The 21,672-nt window shown below is 50.2% G+C and overlaps 1 protein-coding gene across 2 annotated transcripts; it reads right to left on the reverse strand.

The window, feature by feature from the left end:
• Positions 1–1,409: 1,409 nt before the first annotated feature.
• Positions 1,410–17,990, reverse strand: CLU (clusterin). 2 transcript variants are annotated; one of them, XM_044224997.1, is made up of 10 exons: positions 17,841–17,990; positions 17,353–17,444; positions 13,810–13,941; positions 12,127–12,275; positions 9,319–9,489; positions 7,433–7,838; positions 6,259–6,363; positions 2,977–3,206; positions 1,894–2,069; positions 1,410–1,656 (listed from the first exon to the last, which is right to left on the reverse strand). In XM_044224997.1, exons 2-10 carry the CDS (start codon positions 17,360–17,362, stop codon positions 1,647–1,649), a joined length of 1,389 nt encoding a protein of 462 aa, XP_044080932.1. In that variant the 5' UTR covers positions 17,363–17,444; positions 17,841–17,990; the 3' UTR covers positions 1,410–1,646. The 2 variants fall into 2 exon arrangements, with proteins under 2 accessions (XP_044080932.1, XP_044080933.1); XM_044224998.1 differs by lacking the exon at positions 17,353–17,444 and having other exon boundaries at positions 17,841–17,989.
• Positions 17,991–21,672: the final 3,682 nt, after the last annotated feature.

Here is a 21,672-nt window from a genome sequence, read left to right on the forward strand (position 1 = left end):
CAGCAAACCTTGGAGTCAGCTTTAGTCTGTCTTTAAGGTGGTAGCCTAGGACAGTGTGAAGTAGATTGCATAAAAAAAGCAATGTTTGGATATAGTGGCTGCCAGAATCTAGTGACATAATTAGAAAACAAAAAGCAAATTTTGAAATAAGGATGTAACATTAATGTGATATATGATTTACAATGATGGTCATTTTAGCAAATGCCTTCTGGACCCATGCACCTTCTGAACCCATGCCCCTAATTAAGTGAACCACACTAGCTTTATTCTGAATTTCCTTGAGAACAACACGAAAATTACCAGCTTCTTTGATGAGCTAAGCCTTGGGGTATCACTTATGTGCCAGAGGTACTTAGAACTTGAAGACAAGAAATGGTAACCTAAGAATATTCTTTTTTTTTTTTAACATTTTTTATTAATATACAATGTATTATTAGCCCCAGGGGTACAGGTCTGTGAATCACCAGGTTTACACACTTCACAGCACTCACCATAGCACATACCCTCTCCAATGTCCATAACCTCATCCCCCTCTCCCTACTGCCCTCCCCCTGGCAACCCTCAGTTTGTTTTGCGAGATAAAGAGTCTCTTATGGTTTGTCTCCCTCCTGATTCCATCTGTGACCTAAGAATATTCTAAGCATTTAATTAATATGTGGACTTTGCTACAAACCTGGAAGGCAGCCAGATGTGTTTTCCTCATGTGAAGTATATCTGATGAAAAGAATTCTGTAGTTAGAAAATACTCAGAAATGGGAAGGCTTCGTAACTTAGCGTTGGACAGGGGAAGAACCGCGGTTAGGCAGGGCCATCTGCTGGCAGTCTGGGGTACTGCAGCCAAGCTATATCGGACTATGAAGTAAATAGGCCTTCAGGAAAAACCCAAGTAGATGAGAAATTGTGGTGGAGGGGAGGGCAAGATAGGAAAGTTGTATGGACTGACAGCAAACAAGGCCCCGGTCAGAAAAGGGCCACAGGAATTCCAAACCCTTACAAGTAAAAAGGAAATGGACTCATTTAGTCTTTTGGGGATGACAGATTCCAGGAAGAAAATATCAACTGGGTATTAAAATACCCAGGATGCATTATTACAATCTCTTCTTCAATCTCATCTTCTGTGTGTTCCTTCAGGAGATCTCACTCACCCCAATACGGCCACCATTTTATAAGGGAATGGACAAGATTCACTTTTCAGAAATATATTTTACTTGGCCGTTACAACACATTTCCACTCCGAAAAGCAAGAACTCCTTGGTTCAACTCTGTCACACTCCTTTTCCTCTCAATTACAGGATAGTCCTTATACCATCTGAGCTAGTGCTTTTCTTTCCTACATTTTTTTTTCATGCCAAAATGAAGACCCATGGGAGATAGAAATACCCAGCACAAAAGGAGGACACCACAGAGAATTCAGATTACTGGTGGTTTTATTGAGTTAGTGGCACACAGGAGTTCTTCCCATGATCAGTGAACACGGTGTTACAATGCAGAGTCCAGAGGGAGGACAGGCGGGGTGAGGGGACAGGAGGGCCTCAAGGAAGGCCCGGTCACTCGGTGACATGCAGAGCTCTCTCTAGGGGCCTATCGCTCATCGCGGGGGCGACAGAACTCAGACACCTGCCATGTGGAGAGGCAGTGTTCCCATCTCACTCCTCCCTGAAAACAAAACAAAGGAGAATGGAAGGTGAAGGCTGGACACTCACGGATAAGTGCTTCTCAAAAAAGAAAGAACATCCTCCACAGGAAAATTAACATTTCCAGAGATTTTTCTGGCTTCCTGCCTGGTCCCTGCCTGCAGAAGGAATCATTCCCAGGCTGGACCCGAGGCCTTTTTTCCTGGCTCCCGGGGACCAGCTGGGCCCGGAAGGAGCACAGTGAAGCCTGCGTACTCACCGGCTCTTCTGGCGGTATTCCTGAAGGGCTTTCTCTGCCACGGTCTCCATAAATTTAGGATTGTTCCTGGAGAGGTCTTCTGGGAGGATCACGGTGATGGGGTCGGAATCAAAGAGCTTCACAACCACCTTAGTGACGCCAGAGGGAGCACTGGAGTCAGAAGTCTGGGAACTCACCTAGGAGGAAAAAGGGTAAGAGAAGGACCAAAATATTGGTCAAAATAGACTCCTTTTGCAACGAAAGGACATTCGGACACATGACCCCTCCGCTTTTTATGAAGTTTGACAGCCGTTCAATTCAATGAGCAGAAAGGCCCAAATTCATTTGTTTGTAGGCGTCGGTCGTATCTGCAAATGTCCAGCCCATGGGGTGACCCCTCACCCCAGCATGGGAAAAATGGTTTCTAAGCCACCATGTTTTCTTTGGGCAGCTCCTTGCCGGGCCAGCAGCAGAAAAGGAATCAGGGAAAGAAAAACAACAACGAAAAAGGGTTCTCAGCACTAGAGAGAGGCTTTCTATCACTGCTAAAGAATAATACATCAGTTCATAGGCCAAGCTAGAGTGTAGGGCAGCGAGGGGGCCTTGTGGGTAGAACACAGGCTTTTCAGCCAGGTGGATAGGTTCAAGTGCCCAAGTGGGTTACCCAACAGTTATTAAACCTGGGGCAAGCTGTTGCATCTCTCACTTTCCTCAACTATCAATGGGGTCACAATGGGGGAGGGGGGCACCCAGGTGGCTCAGTCGGTTACGCGTCTGACTCTTGATTTTGGCTCAGGTCATGATCTCAGGGTTGTGAGATCCAGCCCCACCTTGGGCTCCACACTGGGCATGGGGCCTGCTTGAGAATTTCTTTCTCCCTCTCCCTGTGCCCCTCGCCCCTCATGAGGCTTCCATGCGTTCATGTGCTTCAAAGTTGTATGTTTCCTGACACATGACAAACGCTCGATCCAAAGTGCAAGTGCCCCCTTTAACGTCTCCATCCTATTTCGCTCCCCGGGGAGGCTCACATCACCGCCAAACATACCCGTCCCCCACCCGGCCCCCCCGCCCCGATCTTCAGTGTGTGTCCAGGATGGGACTCACCGTCGTGACCTGGAGATAGAACGGGTCCTCAGTCTGAGTGAGATTCGCCAGCTGGGACACCCAGCTAAACTGCTCGTCCAGCTGCTTCAGCAGGGAGGACGTGTTGAACATCTTCTCCTGGTAGGACTGCAGCAGCTCGTCGTACAGCTTGGTGAACTTCTCGGCAATCTGGAGGGAATTATTAAGTTCCTGTCGCAGCTGGACCTGAGCGGGGTTGTTGGACGAACAGTCTGCCCGGAGATGGAGGAAAAGAAATTTTAAAAAGGCGGAAATGTGAAGGGAATCCTCAGAAGGGATAAAAATACAACTGGAAGTCAGTTCATGGAGCCAGGACCTAAAGCACAGCGGCTCTAAACGCCCAGCCATGCACGGTGTGCAGTCACTCGGTGACAAAATTCAGAGCTCGCCCCAGAGTGTCAGTCAACATGCTGCTTCCTTCATCGACAAAGTCTTGCTCTGGAAAACAATGTCACTTGAACTAACAGGGTCCTTAGTGACCTCCTTAAAGACGGTGACAAAGGGCACTGACCACACCTTGAGAAGCACTGATCTCAGTCTATGTGGCTCGGACCCCGAGCAGCTCTTGCTGTGCTAGTCCCCCGATGCATCATTTCCAGAGAGAGGGAGTGTTACTTACAGCTCCTAAGTACCAGACATTACAGGAGCGCTTTGGATACCCACTATCTCCAAGAATCACAGTTCTTTCACCTCAAGTGTTATGAGTCATGAAATCGAGGCCCACAAAAGTAAATTACTTGCTAAAAGACACAGAAGGATTTATGGGGCCAGGATTGAATCCAAGGCTTTAACTCCTAAACTTGGGCTCTTCCTCCTCTGAGTCTTTGGCTCTGGAAAAATTCTCCAAGCCTGTCTTTCGAGCATATCTGCAGAGCTAGAAATCTAGTGCCAAGAGTCCATAACGCACAAGAACTGGCCAGGATCCTTGGGGTACAGAGCAGAGTAGCTTGCTGACTCGGGGGCCCGGCTGGCCCATCTGCTCACCAGAGCTGGTCACCTCGCTCATCGGGGGAGCAGAGAAGACACAGTCCCCTGGAATGCTCACTGCAGTTTGTATGATTGATAAGAGCGAGCAACTATCCACTGTGTCTTTAAAAACTACTGATTTTCTTTCTCTGGTTTGTTTCAAAACTATCCCAAGGATGGTACATCAAACCCGAGCAAGTCAAGAGAAGACAGACCTTTGCATGCTGCATTTACTGTAAAGGGTCCCCATAAGTGATTATAAGTAGATATAATCATTTCTACTAAAATTTTAAAAATGGTAGGTAGGGCAGGAAATAAAAGCCAGGTTGGAAAGATAATATAATGAATAATCTTAACTCTTTCACCAGGGGAAAATTAGAAATTGAAAAAAGTCATTGAGAACTGAGACTCTGTCTAGAGCAGTAGATCTCAACCATGGGCTCTGCTGCCCCAAGGGGGATATTTAGCAAGGTCTGAAAATAGTTTTGGCTGTCACACCTGCCATTGGGGGCGGGTACTAGTGCCTATCGGGTAGAGACTAAGGGAGCTGCTAAATATCCCGCAGAGCAGAGGACAGCCCCTCCCGACAAAAATTATCCATTCCGGGGGGCACCTGGGGGCTCCTTCGGTTAAACATCTGCCTTCAGCTCAGGTCATGATCCTGGGATCCAGGGATGGAGCCCCCTGTCAGGGGTGGGGGAAATGGGGAGGTTGTGGGGGGAGCCTATTTCTCCGTTTCTCCCTCTCCCTCTGTCCCTCCCCCTGCTGGTATGCGCGCGCGCACACACACACACACACTCTCTCTCTCTCTCAAATAAACAAATAAAACCTTAAAAAACAAACAAACAAACAAAAAAACAAGCCAGTCCAAAATGTCCAAAACGTCAGTAGTGCCGAAGTGGAGAAACCCTGGTCTAGAGCGGTCAGGCAGTGCGTGCTCGTTTGCTGGCCGGTGCCTCAAAGGAGAGGTGGTCACTCTCTGTTGGGGTAGAAGGGCAGGCAGTGTGGGTGAGCTGTGATTGGGGACCGTTAAGATCCGTGCTCAGGGCACCGGTGTGAGCCCGGACACCCGTGCTCTCTCCTTCTGGCCCTGCATGAACTTTCTGGCGGTGAGGAACTGCGCCCTTGATGCTCCTCTGTGATAGCTGACCAGCAAAGCCAGGGAGCCTGGGTTGAGGATTCCTGTCCGCTTCAGACATCTGCCCCTCCCTGCACTTGGCTTGCTTTCCTGGTGCCTTTGAAACTTACAGGAGTGGGGCTGGACATATTTAACTGGATTCCGAAGCCTTGGCCCAGCAAACCCAAACACATTAAGTAAGAGCAAAGCCACAGGAGCAATCGGCTACACCCAAGGAAAACAATTAACTCTTTCTGAGCAGAGACGACTGTGTGCCGGGAACCATTCCAGATCCTTCTATAGCTGTCACTGGAAGTAAAAAGAAATGAGCCAGGGAACAGATCTGATAAAGCTGAGGGGAGCCGCTGAAGGGAAGTGCAGTTGACCCTCGAATAACACGGTTTGAACCGTGTGTGTTTATACGTGGTCCTTTACAGTGTAGTACTGTGAACATAGCCTTCTCTTCTGCATCATTTCCTTGTAACATTGTTCTCTAGCTTACTCTAAGAATACAGTATATGGTACACATTACATATGAAATACGTGTTGATACCGCCTCCCCTCACCCCCTCCTGGTTCAAGGGTCAACTCTATTTCCTTTGCTTTGGGGACTGACCAACCAAAGTGTATTTTGCTGGGAAGCGAAGGTACCACAACCAGTCACCCAAATGTTCTGGGGACAGAACACTAAGAACACATCGGTTAAGAACACATCCCAAACACCCAGCTCTCCAACATATGGGTGTCCTGTCATCTTGGGAAGTGACTCAAGCTTCCTGTGACTATGAGCTTTTTTACCTCGGTAAGATAGGGAAAGTCACTGTACCCAACTTGGGGCCATTCTGAGGAAATGACTAATGTTTGCAAAGTGTTTACAACAGTACCAACATGGTAAGAGTTTGCTAGACAGAATACATATTATCTAAAAGTCCATCTGCAGAAAAAAGTGGGGACATCTATCCAGCATGGCCCTGGGGAAGAGAGTAACTGGGGGGGAAAAAAAAAAAGATATCTCTCAACTTCAGGGACAACCTTACCTCTTAGCGCTTGTCTACAGATGGGGGCGCACATGGAGCAAGGTCACAGACCTCCCCCAGTGCCACAGCTAGAAGGCAGCAGAGATGGAATTTCAAGCCCTATGTGTCTGACCCCATAAAATAATCCAAGGCTCCTCGACTCACCCACAGACAAGATCTCCCGGCACTTTTCACACTGGTCCTTCATCTTCAGGCACCCTGTGGAGTTGTGACGGATCTCCTTGCACACGGCGCCGTCCTGGTTGTCTTCTGGAGACACATGAGAGAAGAGAGCGTCATGCTAAGGGACCACACAGAGTGATACAGTGATGGGCCTCCCCTCTGACCCCTTCCACACTACTGTTTGCCTCTTTGAGATGCTTCTGTGGGCAGAGGAGGTTGGGAATGAGTTGTCTGCCTGCAGACTCCATCCTCTCTGATCAGGCTCCCTGTGGAGGGACAGGGGAGGGAGCTCCTGGGGCTCCCTCAGCTGGGCCTTGCCTCCCACCGTCTGCATCCAGTGAGCCCTACCTGCCTCTGTTCTCTTTGGCATCAGAACCTGCTCTGCTCTGCATTCTATCTGGCTCTCCCCTAGGGTCAGCAAGCCTCTTGAAGGAGGGAGTGGGATCCTCTTAGAGCCACCTTATAACACAATGCCCCTCCCCCCCATTATGGATACGCAGTAGACGCTGTTCAATTTGGTGTCCTCCTGTATCTCCAAACCGATTCAAGCCAAACTGGGTACCAAATGGTAGCATTCAGGAGGTGGTATTGGCTAACTATGTCTACTAGTTCAACGAAGGAAATCACCTCTGAAAGTACGGACTTTTCGCGTCCAGAGTAGACCTCATTCATTCAAAAAATATTCACGCATGCCCATTCTGTTCCAGGCCCCAAGGCAATAGCCAGAAACAGCTTTCTAAACAATAGCATGGACAGATTATATAATTTGTCACCACTGCTTGCATAGTATCCACAAAAAGGCACCTGGCTTCCCAAGACAAAGGGTCTGGTTCTCTAGAAAGGAGTCAGCCACCTCACGCCCCCCAGTGGCTGAAAGGGGCACAGTCAACTTGAAAGAACGCAGATTCCAAGTCCGGCAGGGCTAAATTTGACCGGGTCCCCCTTTATCAGCTATGAATACTTGGACACACTCCTTCCCCTGTCATACTTTTCTCCTCCATAAATGGGGATAACACCACCTTCGTGGGGTTGTTGGGGAAAACAGATGACACACGCCAAGCCCCAGGCGTAGTTCTTAGAATCTAATGGGTTTCTCAATAACCTGCTTGTTCCCATCCCTTCTCATGAAGAATGAAGGAGATGATGGCCTTCTAACCTTCTGTGAATTCCATTGGAAAGTGGGGGAGTCTGTGCAGGTTAACATCCATGGCCTGCTGAGCCTGGTGTATCATGTCGAAGAAGGGCTGAAACATGTCGTGGAAATTCAAGGGCTGGTAGCCAGGGAAAGGCATTATGTTCCGGGCAAAGCGGTGCTTGATATTGAAGAAAAAAGGCCTCCGCTGGAATGAGCTGAAGGGTGAGAAGTGGAAAGGGTCCTGGGCCTCACGGGTGAAGAATCTGTCCTGGAACAGCTCATCCATGATGCTGGATGCCCGGTCGAAACTGTCCTGCATGACATCCAGGGCGTGGGTCTGCTGCCGGTCGTTCTCCAGCAGGGAGTCGATGCGGTCGCCATTAATCCAGAAGTAGAAGGGAGAACTCTGGTTCAGGAACTCCTCAACCTGTGAGGGGCAGAATGGGGGAGTTAAGAGAAGCTCAGTGAAGTCCCAGCCTCCTCCTGCGTCCCCTTGCTGCCCCTCCGTCACCTCCGTCACATGGCACGCGACTAAACCCCTGCTGGGACTGGCTCCCTGGCCCCCCCCCCAACTGTCAGGCCAATCCCCTTTCATTCTACCCACCCAACGGGGAAGAGTTTGAGAAGACGTCGGAGGCCGAGAGATGCACAAACCCCCATTACCCGAGACGAGTCTCCTTTCTGGTCACCAAGGATTCCCCACATCCCGACTCAGCCAAGGGCCAATGGAAAGGTCTTCAGCTCATGAGTCCCAACCAGGCGAGGCCCGCAGGGGAGGATGGGATCAATATTAATGTGCTCAAATTCCTAATTCCTTTTGCCTAAGTGGACCCAGGGATGTGCCACTCCACGATGTCATTTGTTACGTCATCCAGCTAATCATTTCTGGATAAGAATCTTCTAAGAGACAGCACAGGTGCTTTGGGTGACTTCACATTTGCGCACTGAGAGCAAATGTTGCCAACTGATCGTGGCACTCCAGGCCTCAGGGCAGCCGGGACAAATCGGTTGCATCTGGCAGGTGAAATGAAGCCTTGATACTGTGATTTATAGAAAGAAGTGTCTATTTGATCTTTGTCTGCTTCCTAAAGCCCTTAGAATTTCCTGTGAGGAGAGCAATAAACTTACATGCTAATAATAAATTTAAAAAATAATAAAGCTAAGTTAATGAGGTGGCTTTTGGAAAGCACCTGAGGATGGAGGCTGGTCACAAGCAGAGCCCACCAAGATTGGAATGATGGAATTTTTAATCTCATCTCCTGATTTCTGGGGAGGGGAGAGGGGCTGGACGTTGAATCCATCAGCAACGGCCAATGATTTAACCAATCATGCCCGTGGGAGGAAGACTCCTTAAAATCCCACAGGGACGTGCTTGGGGAGCTTCTGGGTGGCTGAACACGTGAAAATGGAGGCGAGTAGCACCCTCTCAGAGGGCATGGAAAGTTCCCCACCCCTCGCCCATACTTTTAGCTATGCATTGCCTCCCTTTGGCTTATATAATAAACCAATAACCCAGTAAGTCAAATGTGTCTCTGAGTTGTGAGCTGCCCCAGCAAATTAAATGACCACGAGAAGGGGGTTGTAGGTACCTCCAATCTATAGCCAAGGCCAGAAGCACAGATGACAAGCCAGACTTGTGATGGGTACCTAAAGTTGGGGCGGGGGTGGGGTGGAGAGGACAGGCTTATGGGCCTGAGCCCTTAGCCCAAGAGATCTCCCATCTCCAGGGAGAGAGTGTCAGAACTGAGCTGATTTGTAGGCACACAAAGCTGGTGTGGGAGAACTGCCCCATGGGTTGGAACAGGGTTGGGGGGGTGGGGGAAGGACCAGAGAAGCAGCATATTTCCCTCCATTCCCGCCTCCACGGCTCAGAGCCTGGCGGCGCTCAGCAGCCCGACCCCTTTCACCTGGTGGCCAACCAGCCCTGTGCTGCTTCTGCAGACTCGGGCGTAGAACTTCATACAGGTCTGTTTCAGGCAGGGCTTACACTCCTCCCAGAGGGCCATCATGGTGTCATTGCACACCCCCTGCGACGCCTTCAGCTTCATTTCTGAATCCTTGGTGTCATTCAGGGCATCCTGCAGGAGGACATGAGGCCAGGTTAGCCACGTGGAAACCACAGGCTTTACACTCTCCAGGCAGGCACGATGCCGGGCCCTCTACCCTCTGAGGCAGGCCTTCCCAGGGCTGGCCACACCACGTGCCTATTTCCTCCTCTGGCTCCTGCGTTCCCCCGTTTGCCTGGAATTCCCTCCCCACCCCACTTTAAGCATCTTCTCAACTTCGAGACCTGGCTCTTCTTCCTGGTCTTCCCCGTCCACTAGAACCCACGTGGATATCCTTTTCCTCTGACGCTGCACTTAGTCTTGACCCCAGGATTGACTTCTCTTTTATACCCTATTTTCTAACCTCAACTTCTGGTGTTTAAATGTTGTCTTCCGAAGCTTCCAGAGGTGCTTGGAATCTTATTTGTCTATTGCAGCCCCAGTCCCTGGCACGCCATCAAAAATCGAAGTCACAACAGCTACCAAAACTCTCTAGCACATCCATGGCATTTGGCCAGGTAATTCTGTAAGAATCCGCCCCAAAGAATTCCTGCCATAAAGGGGAAATCCAATGCATGAAGATTTCTGATACGCTCTTCTTTAACGGTGCAGGTGGGGGGGGGATACTCAAATCAACCCAAATGCTTAAAAATAGAAGGTCAAGGCGCACCATGTCTCCAGTGGGTTAAAGCCTCTGCCTTTGGCTCAGGTCATGATCTCAGGGTCCTGGGACTGAGCCCCGCATCGGGCTCTCTGCTCAGCAGGGAGCCTGCTTCCCCCCACCCTCTCTCTCTGCCTGCCTCTCTACCTACTTGTGATCTCTGTCAAATAAATAAAATCCTTTAAAAAAAAAAGAAGGTCAAGCAAATCATTGGTCTACACAGAGGCCGGAGAAACGCTTTTTGAGGGGTTCGTTGTTAACTTTTAAATAGTATAACAAGCATTTTTCATGTTAACAAGGTGTGATTTTGAATATAGTGACTATCAAAAGAGTATAACGGAAAACAAAGGAGCAAGAAACAGATCAAATGTTAACAGTGAATTGTCCATAGGTAAAAGGGTTACGGAAAACTTATCCTCTTCCACTTTTGTATATTAAAATCACAACAAATGAGTGTGTTAACCTTTCGAAGAAGAATCAAGTAGACCATCCACACCCCAAAGCAAAGGTACGGGAAGAGCTGACCAGGAGGACCTTGAGTTCTGTGAGATCGCTCTCCTGTGCCAGGTGCCCTGCTCCTGCTGGGAAGGCCGCCGTGCCTTCCACCCAGCCAACCCACAAGCAAGCATCAACCTCGCTGCCCACTTCCTCTCTTTCGCATTCACAGATTCAGGAACCAAGACGTCATGAAGTCTTGCCCTAAACTTGATGTGCTTTCTCACAAAACCTGGATTGGAGAATACTAAACTGATGATAACCCCAAAAACTCAAGAAGAGGATTTGCCTGACACTTTTCTAGGAGCTCCTTGAGGATTCTCCCAGAATGGTGAAGAAAAACACTGATGCCAAGGAAGGGCACTGTGTCAAAAGAAAGAGCAGGATCCAAGCCAGCATTTACCTAAGTGGCCTCCAGGGAATTGTGCTGAAAGCTATCATGGGGAGAGGGGCACCTGGGTGGCTCAGTTGGTTAAGCTCCTGCCTTCAGGCTCAGGTCATGATGCCAGGCTCCTGGGATCCAGCCCCACATTGAGCTTCCTGCTCAGCAGGGAATCTGCTTCTCCCTCTCCTTCTGCCCCCTCACCATGTGCATTCTTTGTCTCTCTCTCTCACACACACACACACACACACACGCGCGCGCGCGCGCATGTGCGTGCGCTCCAGCTCAAATAAATAAACGAAATCTTAAAAAAAAAAAAAAAACTATCTTGGGGAGAAAAAAAGATTCTCTGGCCAATTTGGTTTGGAAAACACAGGGTTAAATGAAGTTCCACAACCTTCTTTACTACAAAACTTCTCAGAGCCTTTAAAACACTTTACTGGGTGTGGTGCATAAACAATGAATTTTGGAACACTGAAAAAAAATTAAATAACAAACAACACTTATGTGTATGCATTATGGGTCAGGAAGGTGGCAGGTGACCCATCTTAGCCTCTCCATCATTAGGGGTAGGGAGGCAATGGGAGTAGGTTTAGGATACCCTTAAGGAGACTGCTGATTTTTAATGTTAGTCGTTTACTCCAGTATGGTGTTTTAGTTTTGTTGAATCACTAAGCACAGGCTAGACCCGCTATTTTCACTATCCGACTTAGATGTCTCTTTATTAGGGAGTCAGAACTCTAGAAACCCATGGGGCACTGCAGTGTGTACCTGCCTTCATCCCAAAGTTATTGCCCTACTAGATAAGCTTCTAAAGGTGGGACACCACCCCCCTCCTGACCCGGGGCAGATCCGATCCAAAGCCTACCTTGGAGCTTGCATAGTCAGGGTTTAGAAAAATCTACTGAAGTGAATCAGTCCTCATCAGGCCCTGGGGCCAAGCTGGTAAGAAACCAGATCCAAGATCCAACCCCAAGAAACCTTCCCTCTTTCTTAACTACAGCCCCAGCAACAGCGGACACTAGCTTGAGAGGGCCCAGGGTCACCAGGGCAACCCAGCAGGGCACCCCAGGGGCGACAGACCCTCCCCTCCGCAGAGGGGGTGCGGTCTGGTCCGCTGGTTCCTCTTTACCTCTTTCTTCTTCTTGGCTTCTTCCAAGTTGGTGAGCAGGGATTTGCGCTCCTCGTTTGTTTGTTCTATTAGTGTCTTTATCTGCTTCACCCCCTTGAGAGCATTTTTAATTTCCCGATTAATGTACTTACTCCCCTCGGTGGACATTTCTGCAAGAGAAGGGCAGGCAGGGAGAGTGAGGAGAGAGGCAGAGATGGGGCTGGGGATACCACCCTAGAACCAGCTGGAATGGTCAGGAAGGCCAATTCAGTCCAGGGCTCTCCAGGCTGGGAGCACCCACCCCCAATTGGGTGGCCTTTGGACCCCAGCTTTGCCCTGACTGGGGGAGGGGAGGGGATCACGAGGCTTATTGTGGACCCAGTCCCCAAGTAGGGACTAAAGCAGCCGCTCTGCAGCCCAGCTGCAGGAGAACATTTTCAAGGGAAAAAAGTCCTGGGAAACAAAACAGGAGCATAGGGGAAGGGAAGGAAAACTGAAACAAGACAAAATCAGAGAGGGAGACAAACCATGAGAGATTCTTGATCGCAGGAAAGAAACTGCGGGATGCTGGAGGGGAGGGGGGCGGGGGCTGGGGTAACAGGGTGACGGGCATTAAAGAGGGCATGGGATGGACTTCGAGCGCTGGGTGTTAGATGAACCACGGGTCTCTACCCCTGAATACACTAGATAATACACTAGATGTATTATACATACATACATACATAATACACTACATAATACACTAGATGCAGCTTAAATTGAGTTGAAGTAAAATATTTTTTAAAAACATTCTGGAAGCATAACCATTGAAACATCAAAATGTAAAATCTTAGATTGTATACAAGCGTTTCGGGGACTCCGTTTTACCAAACATCTGAACTTCCTTCTCCCACGGCTCCATGTGATAAGGGACACAAAGATGAATTAATGGCACCATTCCACAAGGAAGCTGTGATCAGGACACAACGCCCTGGGGCAAATGCAAGGAGACAGTTTCACCGAGGTAGTGAAGGCGAAACAGCTAAGGCTCCTCTAGTAGCTGTCCTAGGCCAGGCTTATGCCTTTTCTGTAAAGGCTCTCTGCGCTGCCTATATCATCCCCACTGCAGCCCCAGGACAAAACAGCACAGTGAGATCAGATCCTTGTCCTGGGTTAATACAGCTGGGGGAGTCACAGGGCCAGACACATACCGGAGTCTGATCTCCAAGCACGAGTTTTTAACAAGACCCCTAGGAACTAGTCAGCTTGTAGGACTGGGGTGGGGAGGAGGGTGCAGGGAGGAGGGGTTTCAGGAAAGGTCTGCAGAGGAGTGCACCCCAAAGCTGGGCTCTGCAGGAGGACGTTTCCCCTTTTCTGGATACGGACCACTGGGTTTCTAGGTGGAAAGGTGGAGGGGACATACGGTAGGTGCCATGGGGACGCAAAAATGGAAACTCACGAAGGCTCAAATGAGCCAGGCTTCCCAAAGGAGGTGTGGGCCCTGGGACAAGCAGACTGGTGAAAAGGGACGCAGCTGCCAGAAAGCGCTGGGGATACACCTGAAAAATGCCTAGAAGCCCACCTGACCACCAAGAACCTAGACCAGGTAGCTGCGGGAAGGAGGCCCCGAGAGGGACGGGCCTGAGCAAAGCAGATGGGTCTCTACTGCTTCGGGCCCTGGCAGAGAGGAAATGGCCTGGGAGGGGACACACCTGTTCCACTTACCCTGGAGCTCAGTGTCTGAGACCATCTGGTCTCCCAGAACCCGTCCATTCTCCCAGGTCAGCAGCAGCCCCACCAGCAGCAGGAGAGTCTTCATGGTGCCTCCCTCTCCAATTCTGGAATCCCAGCAGGCCTCTGTTTGTAGAGAACAGGAGACTGTCATGGTAACAGCTAGCCAGCCTGCTGGTTTCCGGCTGGCCTGCAGCCTCCAGCAGCTTCCCCGGAGCCCCAGGGAGGCCTGCCCTCAGCCAGCCCCTCAGCTGGCATTACCTTGTTTTTAATCCCAGGGAAATTGGGAGAAAAGATCGGACTTGCCACGGGACCCCTTCAAAAGAAAGCGGAGGCTGGGGGTACAGGGGGGAACCACAGGAGAAGCAGCCTAATACAGAAGAAACGAGAACTCTGGAGTCAGAGCCTGGGCTCAGGTCCAGCCCTCCTCTTCCTCCTCCTCCTCTTCCCCCAGAAATCGCTGACTAAGTCTGAGCATGTGTTTTCTGCATCCAGAAAGGACATCTATCTGATACCTGCTCCTATCAGATAAAGACTCAAAACACCTCTCTAGGCTCTGCCCCTCTCCTTCCCCAGCCCTAATGTGGGGACTTTCTTGGAAGCCCCTGCTGTGTGCAATCACTAATCAGGGCCACAGCAGGTGTCCCCAATCTGTCACAAAAGAAAAATCCCCTTTTTGTCCACCAAACCTCAACACCCCCCAAAACGTCCTTTAAAAAAAAAAAAAAAAAAAAAAAGACTTTATTTATATTTGACAGAAAGCCAGAGAGCACAAGTAGGGGGAGCAGCAGGCAGAGGGAGAAACAGGCTTCCAGCCAAGCAGGAATCCTGATGTGGGACTCGATCCCAGGACCATGGGATCATGACCTGAGCCAAAGGCAGACGTTTAACCGACTGAGCCACGCAGATGCCCCCCAAATGGCCTTTTAAGACTTGAAGGCAGTGAGATAAATGCCACTTGCCACCCCTGGCAGGAGACCTAAGATCTAGATCCCTGCATAGATTTGGGGTGTGAATGTAGCAGAGCAGGGGACAATTGTCTTCAGAGAGTGGGGAGAGGGGGGGCAGAGTCAAAGGGCTAAAGGGCAGGCCCTACGCCTCCCCAGGAGAAGTTCCCTCTGGATGGATGGGCCCCTTTGTCACCAGGTCCCTTTCCCATGGCTGTCCCCTTTAAGCCCACAGTAGGGTGTCTTGCCAAGGTGCCCCCCCACCACCACTCAGCTGACTGCTGGGAGCCCAGGACAGCCCAGTGTTACACAATGGACCCTTTCCCAGAAGCTGGAATTGTTACACCAAACAGAATCCCTCACCCCAGCAGCCCCCCCCACCACAATGCTTATCTGAACTCCCTCATATACCCTAACAGAACAGAGAGGTCGGGTCCCCCCTTCCTGAAATTGTGAACATCGGAAAAACTGCCCTCGGCTCAGCAGGCCCATAGAAACCCTTGGTAGCACATGAATAAAGGAAGCCTCTCCTGGAAAATAGTTAGTAAAGCAGCCAAGCTGTGGGTCCCAAACCAGCCACACAGCAAAGGCACAGCGTGGGAGAAGAGATTGGGTCACTGCCTTCCCCAAAGACAGGGTGGGTGGCTGAGTCGGGGTGCTATTTCAGGCCTGCCAGAAGGCCCAGGGCTCAAGGGCTCTGCCCTAGCTGCTCACTGAGGCCTGAAAACGCCTCAGAGAGACACAGAGCTTTTGTGACGCCCGAGAGAGAAAGCCAGCAAGAACACCCACCTCTCCCCGAGAGGCTCCTGGATACTTCTCAGAAATTCATACAAGAGACTCTGAAATAGGCCTAGACCGGGAGACACGGTGTTGAGCCCTAAAGAAAAGGGAGGTGGGGCAAGAGCACTGATGGAGGAGTCCAGAAACCCAGCAGCCAGTACAATCTCCCACCAGGAGCCTGGGCTCCATAGGGCGCCCCTGGGTCCCCAGCGGAGAAAAATCAGTCTCTTGCCCCAATCCTTGGCCTTTGAGGAAAAGCTAAACCCAGAGACAGCATGGGGCTCCCGAAGGCCTGCAGCAGGCTGGGAATCCAAGGATGAGGACCCAGCACCCCCAACCTCTAGTCCAGTGTCCTTTCCTGGACACCAGGTCACTTAAATGTGACCTCAGTGTCTTCATCTGTACAATGTCCTCCATGTGGACCTCTGAGATGTGACTGCCTTCTGCAAACACAGGGGTCTTAGATAATCACAGTAAATTCTGGCTGTTTCGAAATCTGACCTAGAACCCGTTGTGGGCATTGGCACTATCCTTCGGGGAAGTGGGAGGAGGTGGCATGTTTGGAGAAGGGCAGAGGAACCTGTGACCCCTCCCAGTGTCGCTTTGCTCTGGTGCAAGGCTCAGCTCCCTTAGAGTACCTAGGCATCACCTGGGACGGTGGGGGAGGGGGATCTTGTGACAATGCTGACTCTGACTCTTAACATGATATTGATACTGCCCATCCAAGGGCAACACTAGAACTCTCCTCTCCTCTCGGCTCGGCCTGGGCACCCAGCTACCGATGCCCTGCCAAGGTCCTCCTCTCCCCACCCACCACCACTATGCAGTCCCCACCCCCCCCAGGAGGCTTCACCCACAGCAGACTGAGCCATGGGAAGGACGCAGAGACCTAAGCCAAAGAGTCACACATGCAGCTAGTGCGCTGCACGGTTTTTAATGCCCAAGACCCAAGCTCCATCCCACTGCCTCCCCAAATGTAGGAACCAAACGCAAAAGAAAAACAAGGCACTGGCAATTCATGCCATCCAGAGACAACTACTAGCACTGTTGTAGATCTCCTTTGATTTTCTATGCATTTCTGTGCAATCCGATCCCTTACACCCATTGTCTTCAAATAGTTCTTTAAAAGCACACCTTTGGGGTTGCAGAATGGTGCATTTTCTGGTGGCCTCTATTTTGCCCTCCCACAAGGTTGGGCATTTACATTGTATGTAATTTCCCCGTGTTATTATACTGAAGACTCCAGTCGGCACCCTTTCATTCTATCTGTCCTTATTCTTAAATTCTTAACCTCTTTTTAAAAATAAGAATAATAGGGGCGCCTGGGTGGCTCAGTGGGTTAAAGCCTCTGCCTTTGGCTCAGGTCATGATCTCAGGGCCCTGGGATTGAGCCCCGCATTGGGCTCTCTGCTTGATGGAGAGCCTGCTTCTCTCTCTCTCTCTCTGCCTGCCTCTCTGCCTACTTGTGATCTCTGTCAGGTAAATAGATAAAATCTTAAAAAAAAAAAAAAATAAGAATAATAAACAGCTTCTTCTTCCCCCTTTTTATTTTTTTTTTAATTAGGTCCAGAAATTCTGGAAGATCAAGGCTTCAGTTCTAGTCCTGAGTCCAACATCTACATGCTGTTTATCTTGGGAAAGGATCTTAAACCTCTCCAGACCTCAGATTGTCATCTATAAAATGAGACATTTGGAGCAGACGTCTGCGATCTGATATCAATTGTGACTTTTCTCTGATGTATCCTGGGCATTAGGAAGCAGAAAGAGTGCGATTTAAGTGACGGCAACATGTACTTAAATCAAAACATACTTATGATCATCCTTTGGAGAGAAGTACGGAATTTAGGAGCAGACCAGACGACTCAAGCAGGCAAGCTGACAACCACCACAGGAGCCCAGTACCTGGACAAGGAGAACGCCACAGAAGGTCTGGGCCTCTCGCAATAGGCGATTAGCTCTCCAAGCCGCACTTCCCCATCCTTGCAAAAGGAGGGTCATTACACCTGTCCTAGTTAATTAACCCACAGAACTGTGGCTGCAGCTAGCGAGCACGGGAGCTCAGGAGTCCTGGCCCGAGAGCCATCCCGCAGCAGTTCTGCCTCCAGCTCGGCGGCCCGGTGACGGGGCTCGAGCCACCTCCCTTCCCTGGGTCCCCGACTCCATCCGAAGCGCAGCTCTGACAGCCCAGGTGGTACCAGCGATCTTCCGGTCCTTTCTCGGTTGCCACCCCCGGTTGCCACCCCCCGCTCGGGTCCCGGTGGGGCTCTGAGCCGGGTAGGAGAGATGGGGACATCTCACCGGTCAGCGGTGCCTGGCGACCGTGCGCTGCTCCTGGCGACGCCGCGTGGTGAGCACCGTGAGGCGCGCGTATTTATAGCGCTCTGTCTCGTCTACACCCCTTTTGGGGCTGGCTGCAAACCTGCATGACTCACGCCCAAAGAATGCTGTGGAATTCACCGGGAGCTTTCTGGAAGCCGGCGCTGGAGGGGACGGGGAGGCGGGGTAGGGGGGCGCTCCCGCGCAGCACCCGGCTGGGGGCGCGCGTAGGGCCGGTGGGGAAGAGGGCTGCAGGGCTCCTGCACCGCAAACGGCCGCGCGGGGGTGCTGCGGTGCGCCGCTCGCTGCTAGCCGCTCCCCAACTCTCCCGCGGCTCAGAGTTGGGGGACCGTGCCTCCAGGAGGGGAGGGCTCCAGTTAAGGTGCGCAGCTCGGGGACCCCTCCACGGGGTTCCAGGGCTGCACTACGCTCCAAAACAAAATCGCACAGTTCTTTCTGATTGAACTTCCAAAGAAAAGCATCAGAAATTACGAGGGTGGGCTGGAGAGGGTGCTGTGCGAGAGAACACAGAGAGAGAGAAAGAAATACCACTTCCCCAGCCATCACAGTGACCCCCGTGGGCCTTTGGTGCACGTGCTGGCCAGGGGGAAACAGGAATGTGTTTTGGGGGGTGAGCTGAGCATACATTGAGGGAACCACAACATCCCCCTGGATCCTTGATTCCTGAAACTTAAGCAATTATTGTTCCCACCCACTTGGGGCCCACTTATGCCGGGTGGGCTTCACGGTGTGGGACTCGGCAGCCCCACACTTGGCTTGAGGGCTCTCCCTGCAATGTTGAAATTCCTCATAGTTGTTGAACAAGGGGTCCCGAATTTTCATCTTGCACCTGGCCTTGCAAATTAGTGCAGGTCCTGTTTGCAAGGGAAGGGGGTTGGGGCTCATTTAGCTTGATGGGTCTGTCTCAGTTCCCTCTGCTGACAGGAGGAGCTTATTTCTAGACTCCCTTTGGCAGGGGACTATGAGGTTCCAGAGAGATGGGAGCCTGGCAGGGAGGGCACCAACCCAGATGTCCCTCAGGTATAGCTACTTCTTGGGAAAGAAACAGAGGCACCTGCTCTGGAACCCCAGGACATTTGCACTCCAGGTGAAAAGTCAAGTTGCCTGCTGGTGGTTCTCACACCGATGGGGAGAGACGGGTAGGCGTGGGGCAGCCTGGTTTGGGTGGCCAACTTTGAAAGCCACTCGAGAGGTAAGGCTTTAGGGGAGATCTGTAATGGTCAGGGGCTGAGTTTTTCTGCCCACAACTTCCAGAGCTATAGCTTGAGGCCCAGTCCCAGTGGCCCAAGGTCCAGGGACAACTGGGACCCCACCCTTTCCCTGGAGGGACCACAAATGGAGCTTCTAGGCCTATGAAGAAGTAGGGGCACTTGAGCTGGGTGCATGGATTTCTGACTACAATCTTAGTTCTGCCCTAAAGTTCTGGGTGACCTTGGACAAACACTTTGCCCTCTGGGCCTCAGTTTCTTCCAAGTAGACAATGAAGAATCGGGAAGGTAGGTGTTATCTCTAAGGTCCCATTCAACCTAACCTGAGACAAGGCCAAGTGTTGAGAAAATCAGCCCAGAGGGGAAAAAAAAATCCAGTGAAAATGTGGAACAATATTTCTCTCTTGAGGCTTCCTGTTATTTCTCTTTAAAAAGAAAAAAGTCTAATTATCAGTAACAGCTACATTTTCTATGGAAACTGCCTCCTCCTTACCATATCAATGACTGGTCACAGGAGCTGTTTTTGAGCACTCCTTGTAACTTTTCTGTTCTGTGCCCACCCCCCACCCCCCTGCATCTGGCACAAGAGGCATAAATCTGTGATAATTATATTTGTAAAAATCAGACTTTGAAGGACAGACAAGGAGATCTGCCTTAGTCAGCTGAAGTGGGGGAAGGGAGGAGAGGGAGAGGGGATTTGGAAGAAAATAATCCTGTGAAGGATAACTTGATCACTGTCTACTCAGCAAACAAGGCTCAGCTGATTAAACTTTAAAGGGGGAAATTGTGAATTTTGAAAGATATCACACCATACCCCAGTGCGGATTCCCCACCACCACCAGTAATGCTCCCCCTCTCCCCTGGTGATCATCCTGCCTCTGTTTGAATGCCCCCAATGACTGAGAGCTTGCTACCTGTATGCAAACAGCTGTCTAGAAAAGCTTGATAGCACTAGGTTCTCAGAGTCTAGCCCCTGCAAGGGCAGCCCCAAGCCCGGTTCTGTCCTTCGAAGCCATACAGGAAAACCCAATCCCTCTACCTCCTGCTAGTCCTTCTGATACTTGAAGGCAGCTAGTTGCTTCTCCCAGTGATCTCCAGGCATGTGGCTGCTTGCCCTGTCCTTGTTTGCAGATTCCTCCCCAGCCCTTTGGCCTTCTGGACCTTGCCTTCTTGCTGCTCTGAGCCCAGCCGTGAACCTGCCAATACCATGGAGAGCTGACCACCTTTCCCCTTGCTCAGATGTTCTAGACAAGGTTTTGTTTCACTGCTGAGTCACTTGGCTGATTCATATAGAATTCGTCATCTTTTTGGCAGATGCTACTGTTTAATCATTTTGCTCCCATCTTGGACTTATGCAATCAGTTTGGGGTTTGTAGCTTGATTGTTTTTTTTTTTTTTTTTAACCTGGAACAGGGGACCATGGGGAGGGTGTGAGAGGAAAGTAAAGGGCTCTATGTTTATTGATTTATCTGGTTTATCTCTGTATGCTTTTCCCCACCTCCTCTCCCCTGCTATGTAATATCTTTGTCATGTACCCCCATCACCGCCACACTGTCCAGCTCAGTGCCACCAGCCCGACCACTGCTGGCATAGCTGGAACAAGCTAGAAATGGACAAGAGCAGAAAGTAGCCCATGGCCTACTATTAACCATACCTCTCCAGGCTCGAATTGTTGAACTGGTCTAGTCCATCAGTTACAGACCTATGAAAAAAATCATGCTTGATAAAAATTGTATACAGTAAACTCAGCCCACAGCAGGTACACAGGTGTCCTGAATGCTTTTTCAGAACCTCCCTAACAAAAAACAAGTGTCACTCCATCAGGTGCATTTCTCTCTCTTTGCATCTAGGGAATACATTTTTGGGAAAAGATAGGAAGCTAGCCTCTTCCAAGATGCTTATCATGGACCTCTGAGTAGACAAATATTACTTAAATGATCTTCACTGCTACACTTGTTATTGACTCACTCCATGGTCTAGATGTTACCCCAGAATTAGTCAACTCTAACATTTAGCTCTAATTCTTTGATTAATGGGCATTTTTTAAAAGCTTTATTTATGTATTTTAGAGAGAGAGAGGAGCAGAGGAAGAGAGAGGAGAGAGAAATTGCTAAAGCAGACTCCCTGCTGAGTGCAGAGCCTGACATGGGGCTCAATCGAAGGACCTCGAGATCATGATCTGAGCTGAAATCAAGAGCCAGCTGCTCAACAGGCTGAGCCACCCAGGCGCCTCAGTGGGCATTTTTTTTTTTTAATTGGCTCCCAGATCTGTCTCAGGGCAAACCTAATTTTTTCACCTGGATTCCAGGTAATTATTTTAGATCAGTGATTTTCTATGGAACTATACAATGAAATCTCTTGGGGAGCTTTAAAACTTACCAGTGCCTGAGTCCCACCACCAGAGGTTATGATGGAATCAAGCTTAGATACAGCCAGAGAAAGCATCAGGACTTTTCAGATTCTCCAGGCAGTTTTTTTTTTTTTTTTAAGATTTTATTTATTTATCAGAGAGAGAGAGATCAAGTGTGAGCACACAAGCAGGGGTCGTGACAGGCAGAGCAAGAGGCAGGCTCCCCACCAAGCAA

The sequence above is a fragment of the Neovison vison genome, chromosome 11, assembly GCF_020171115.1.
Source record: "Neovison vison isolate M4711 chromosome 11, ASM_NN_V1, whole genome shotgun sequence".
Classification (NCBI taxonomy): domain Eukaryota; kingdom Metazoa; phylum Chordata; class Mammalia; order Carnivora; family Mustelidae; genus Neogale; species Neogale vison.

What these genes read in the sequence shown, in the direction of transcription:
- CLU (XM_044224997.1), bottom strand. An exon ending in CAGGGCTGGTTGGCCACCAG is followed by an intron (nt 7,839 to 9,318) that starts GTGAAAGGGGTC and finishes TGCCCCTCACAG; the next exon opens with GTTGAGGAGTTCCTGAACCA. An exon ending in TCCAATGGAATTCACAGAAG is followed by an intron (nt 6,364 to 7,432) that starts GTTAGAAGGCCA and finishes ATGTGTCTCCAG; the next exon opens with AAGACAACCAGGACGGCGCC.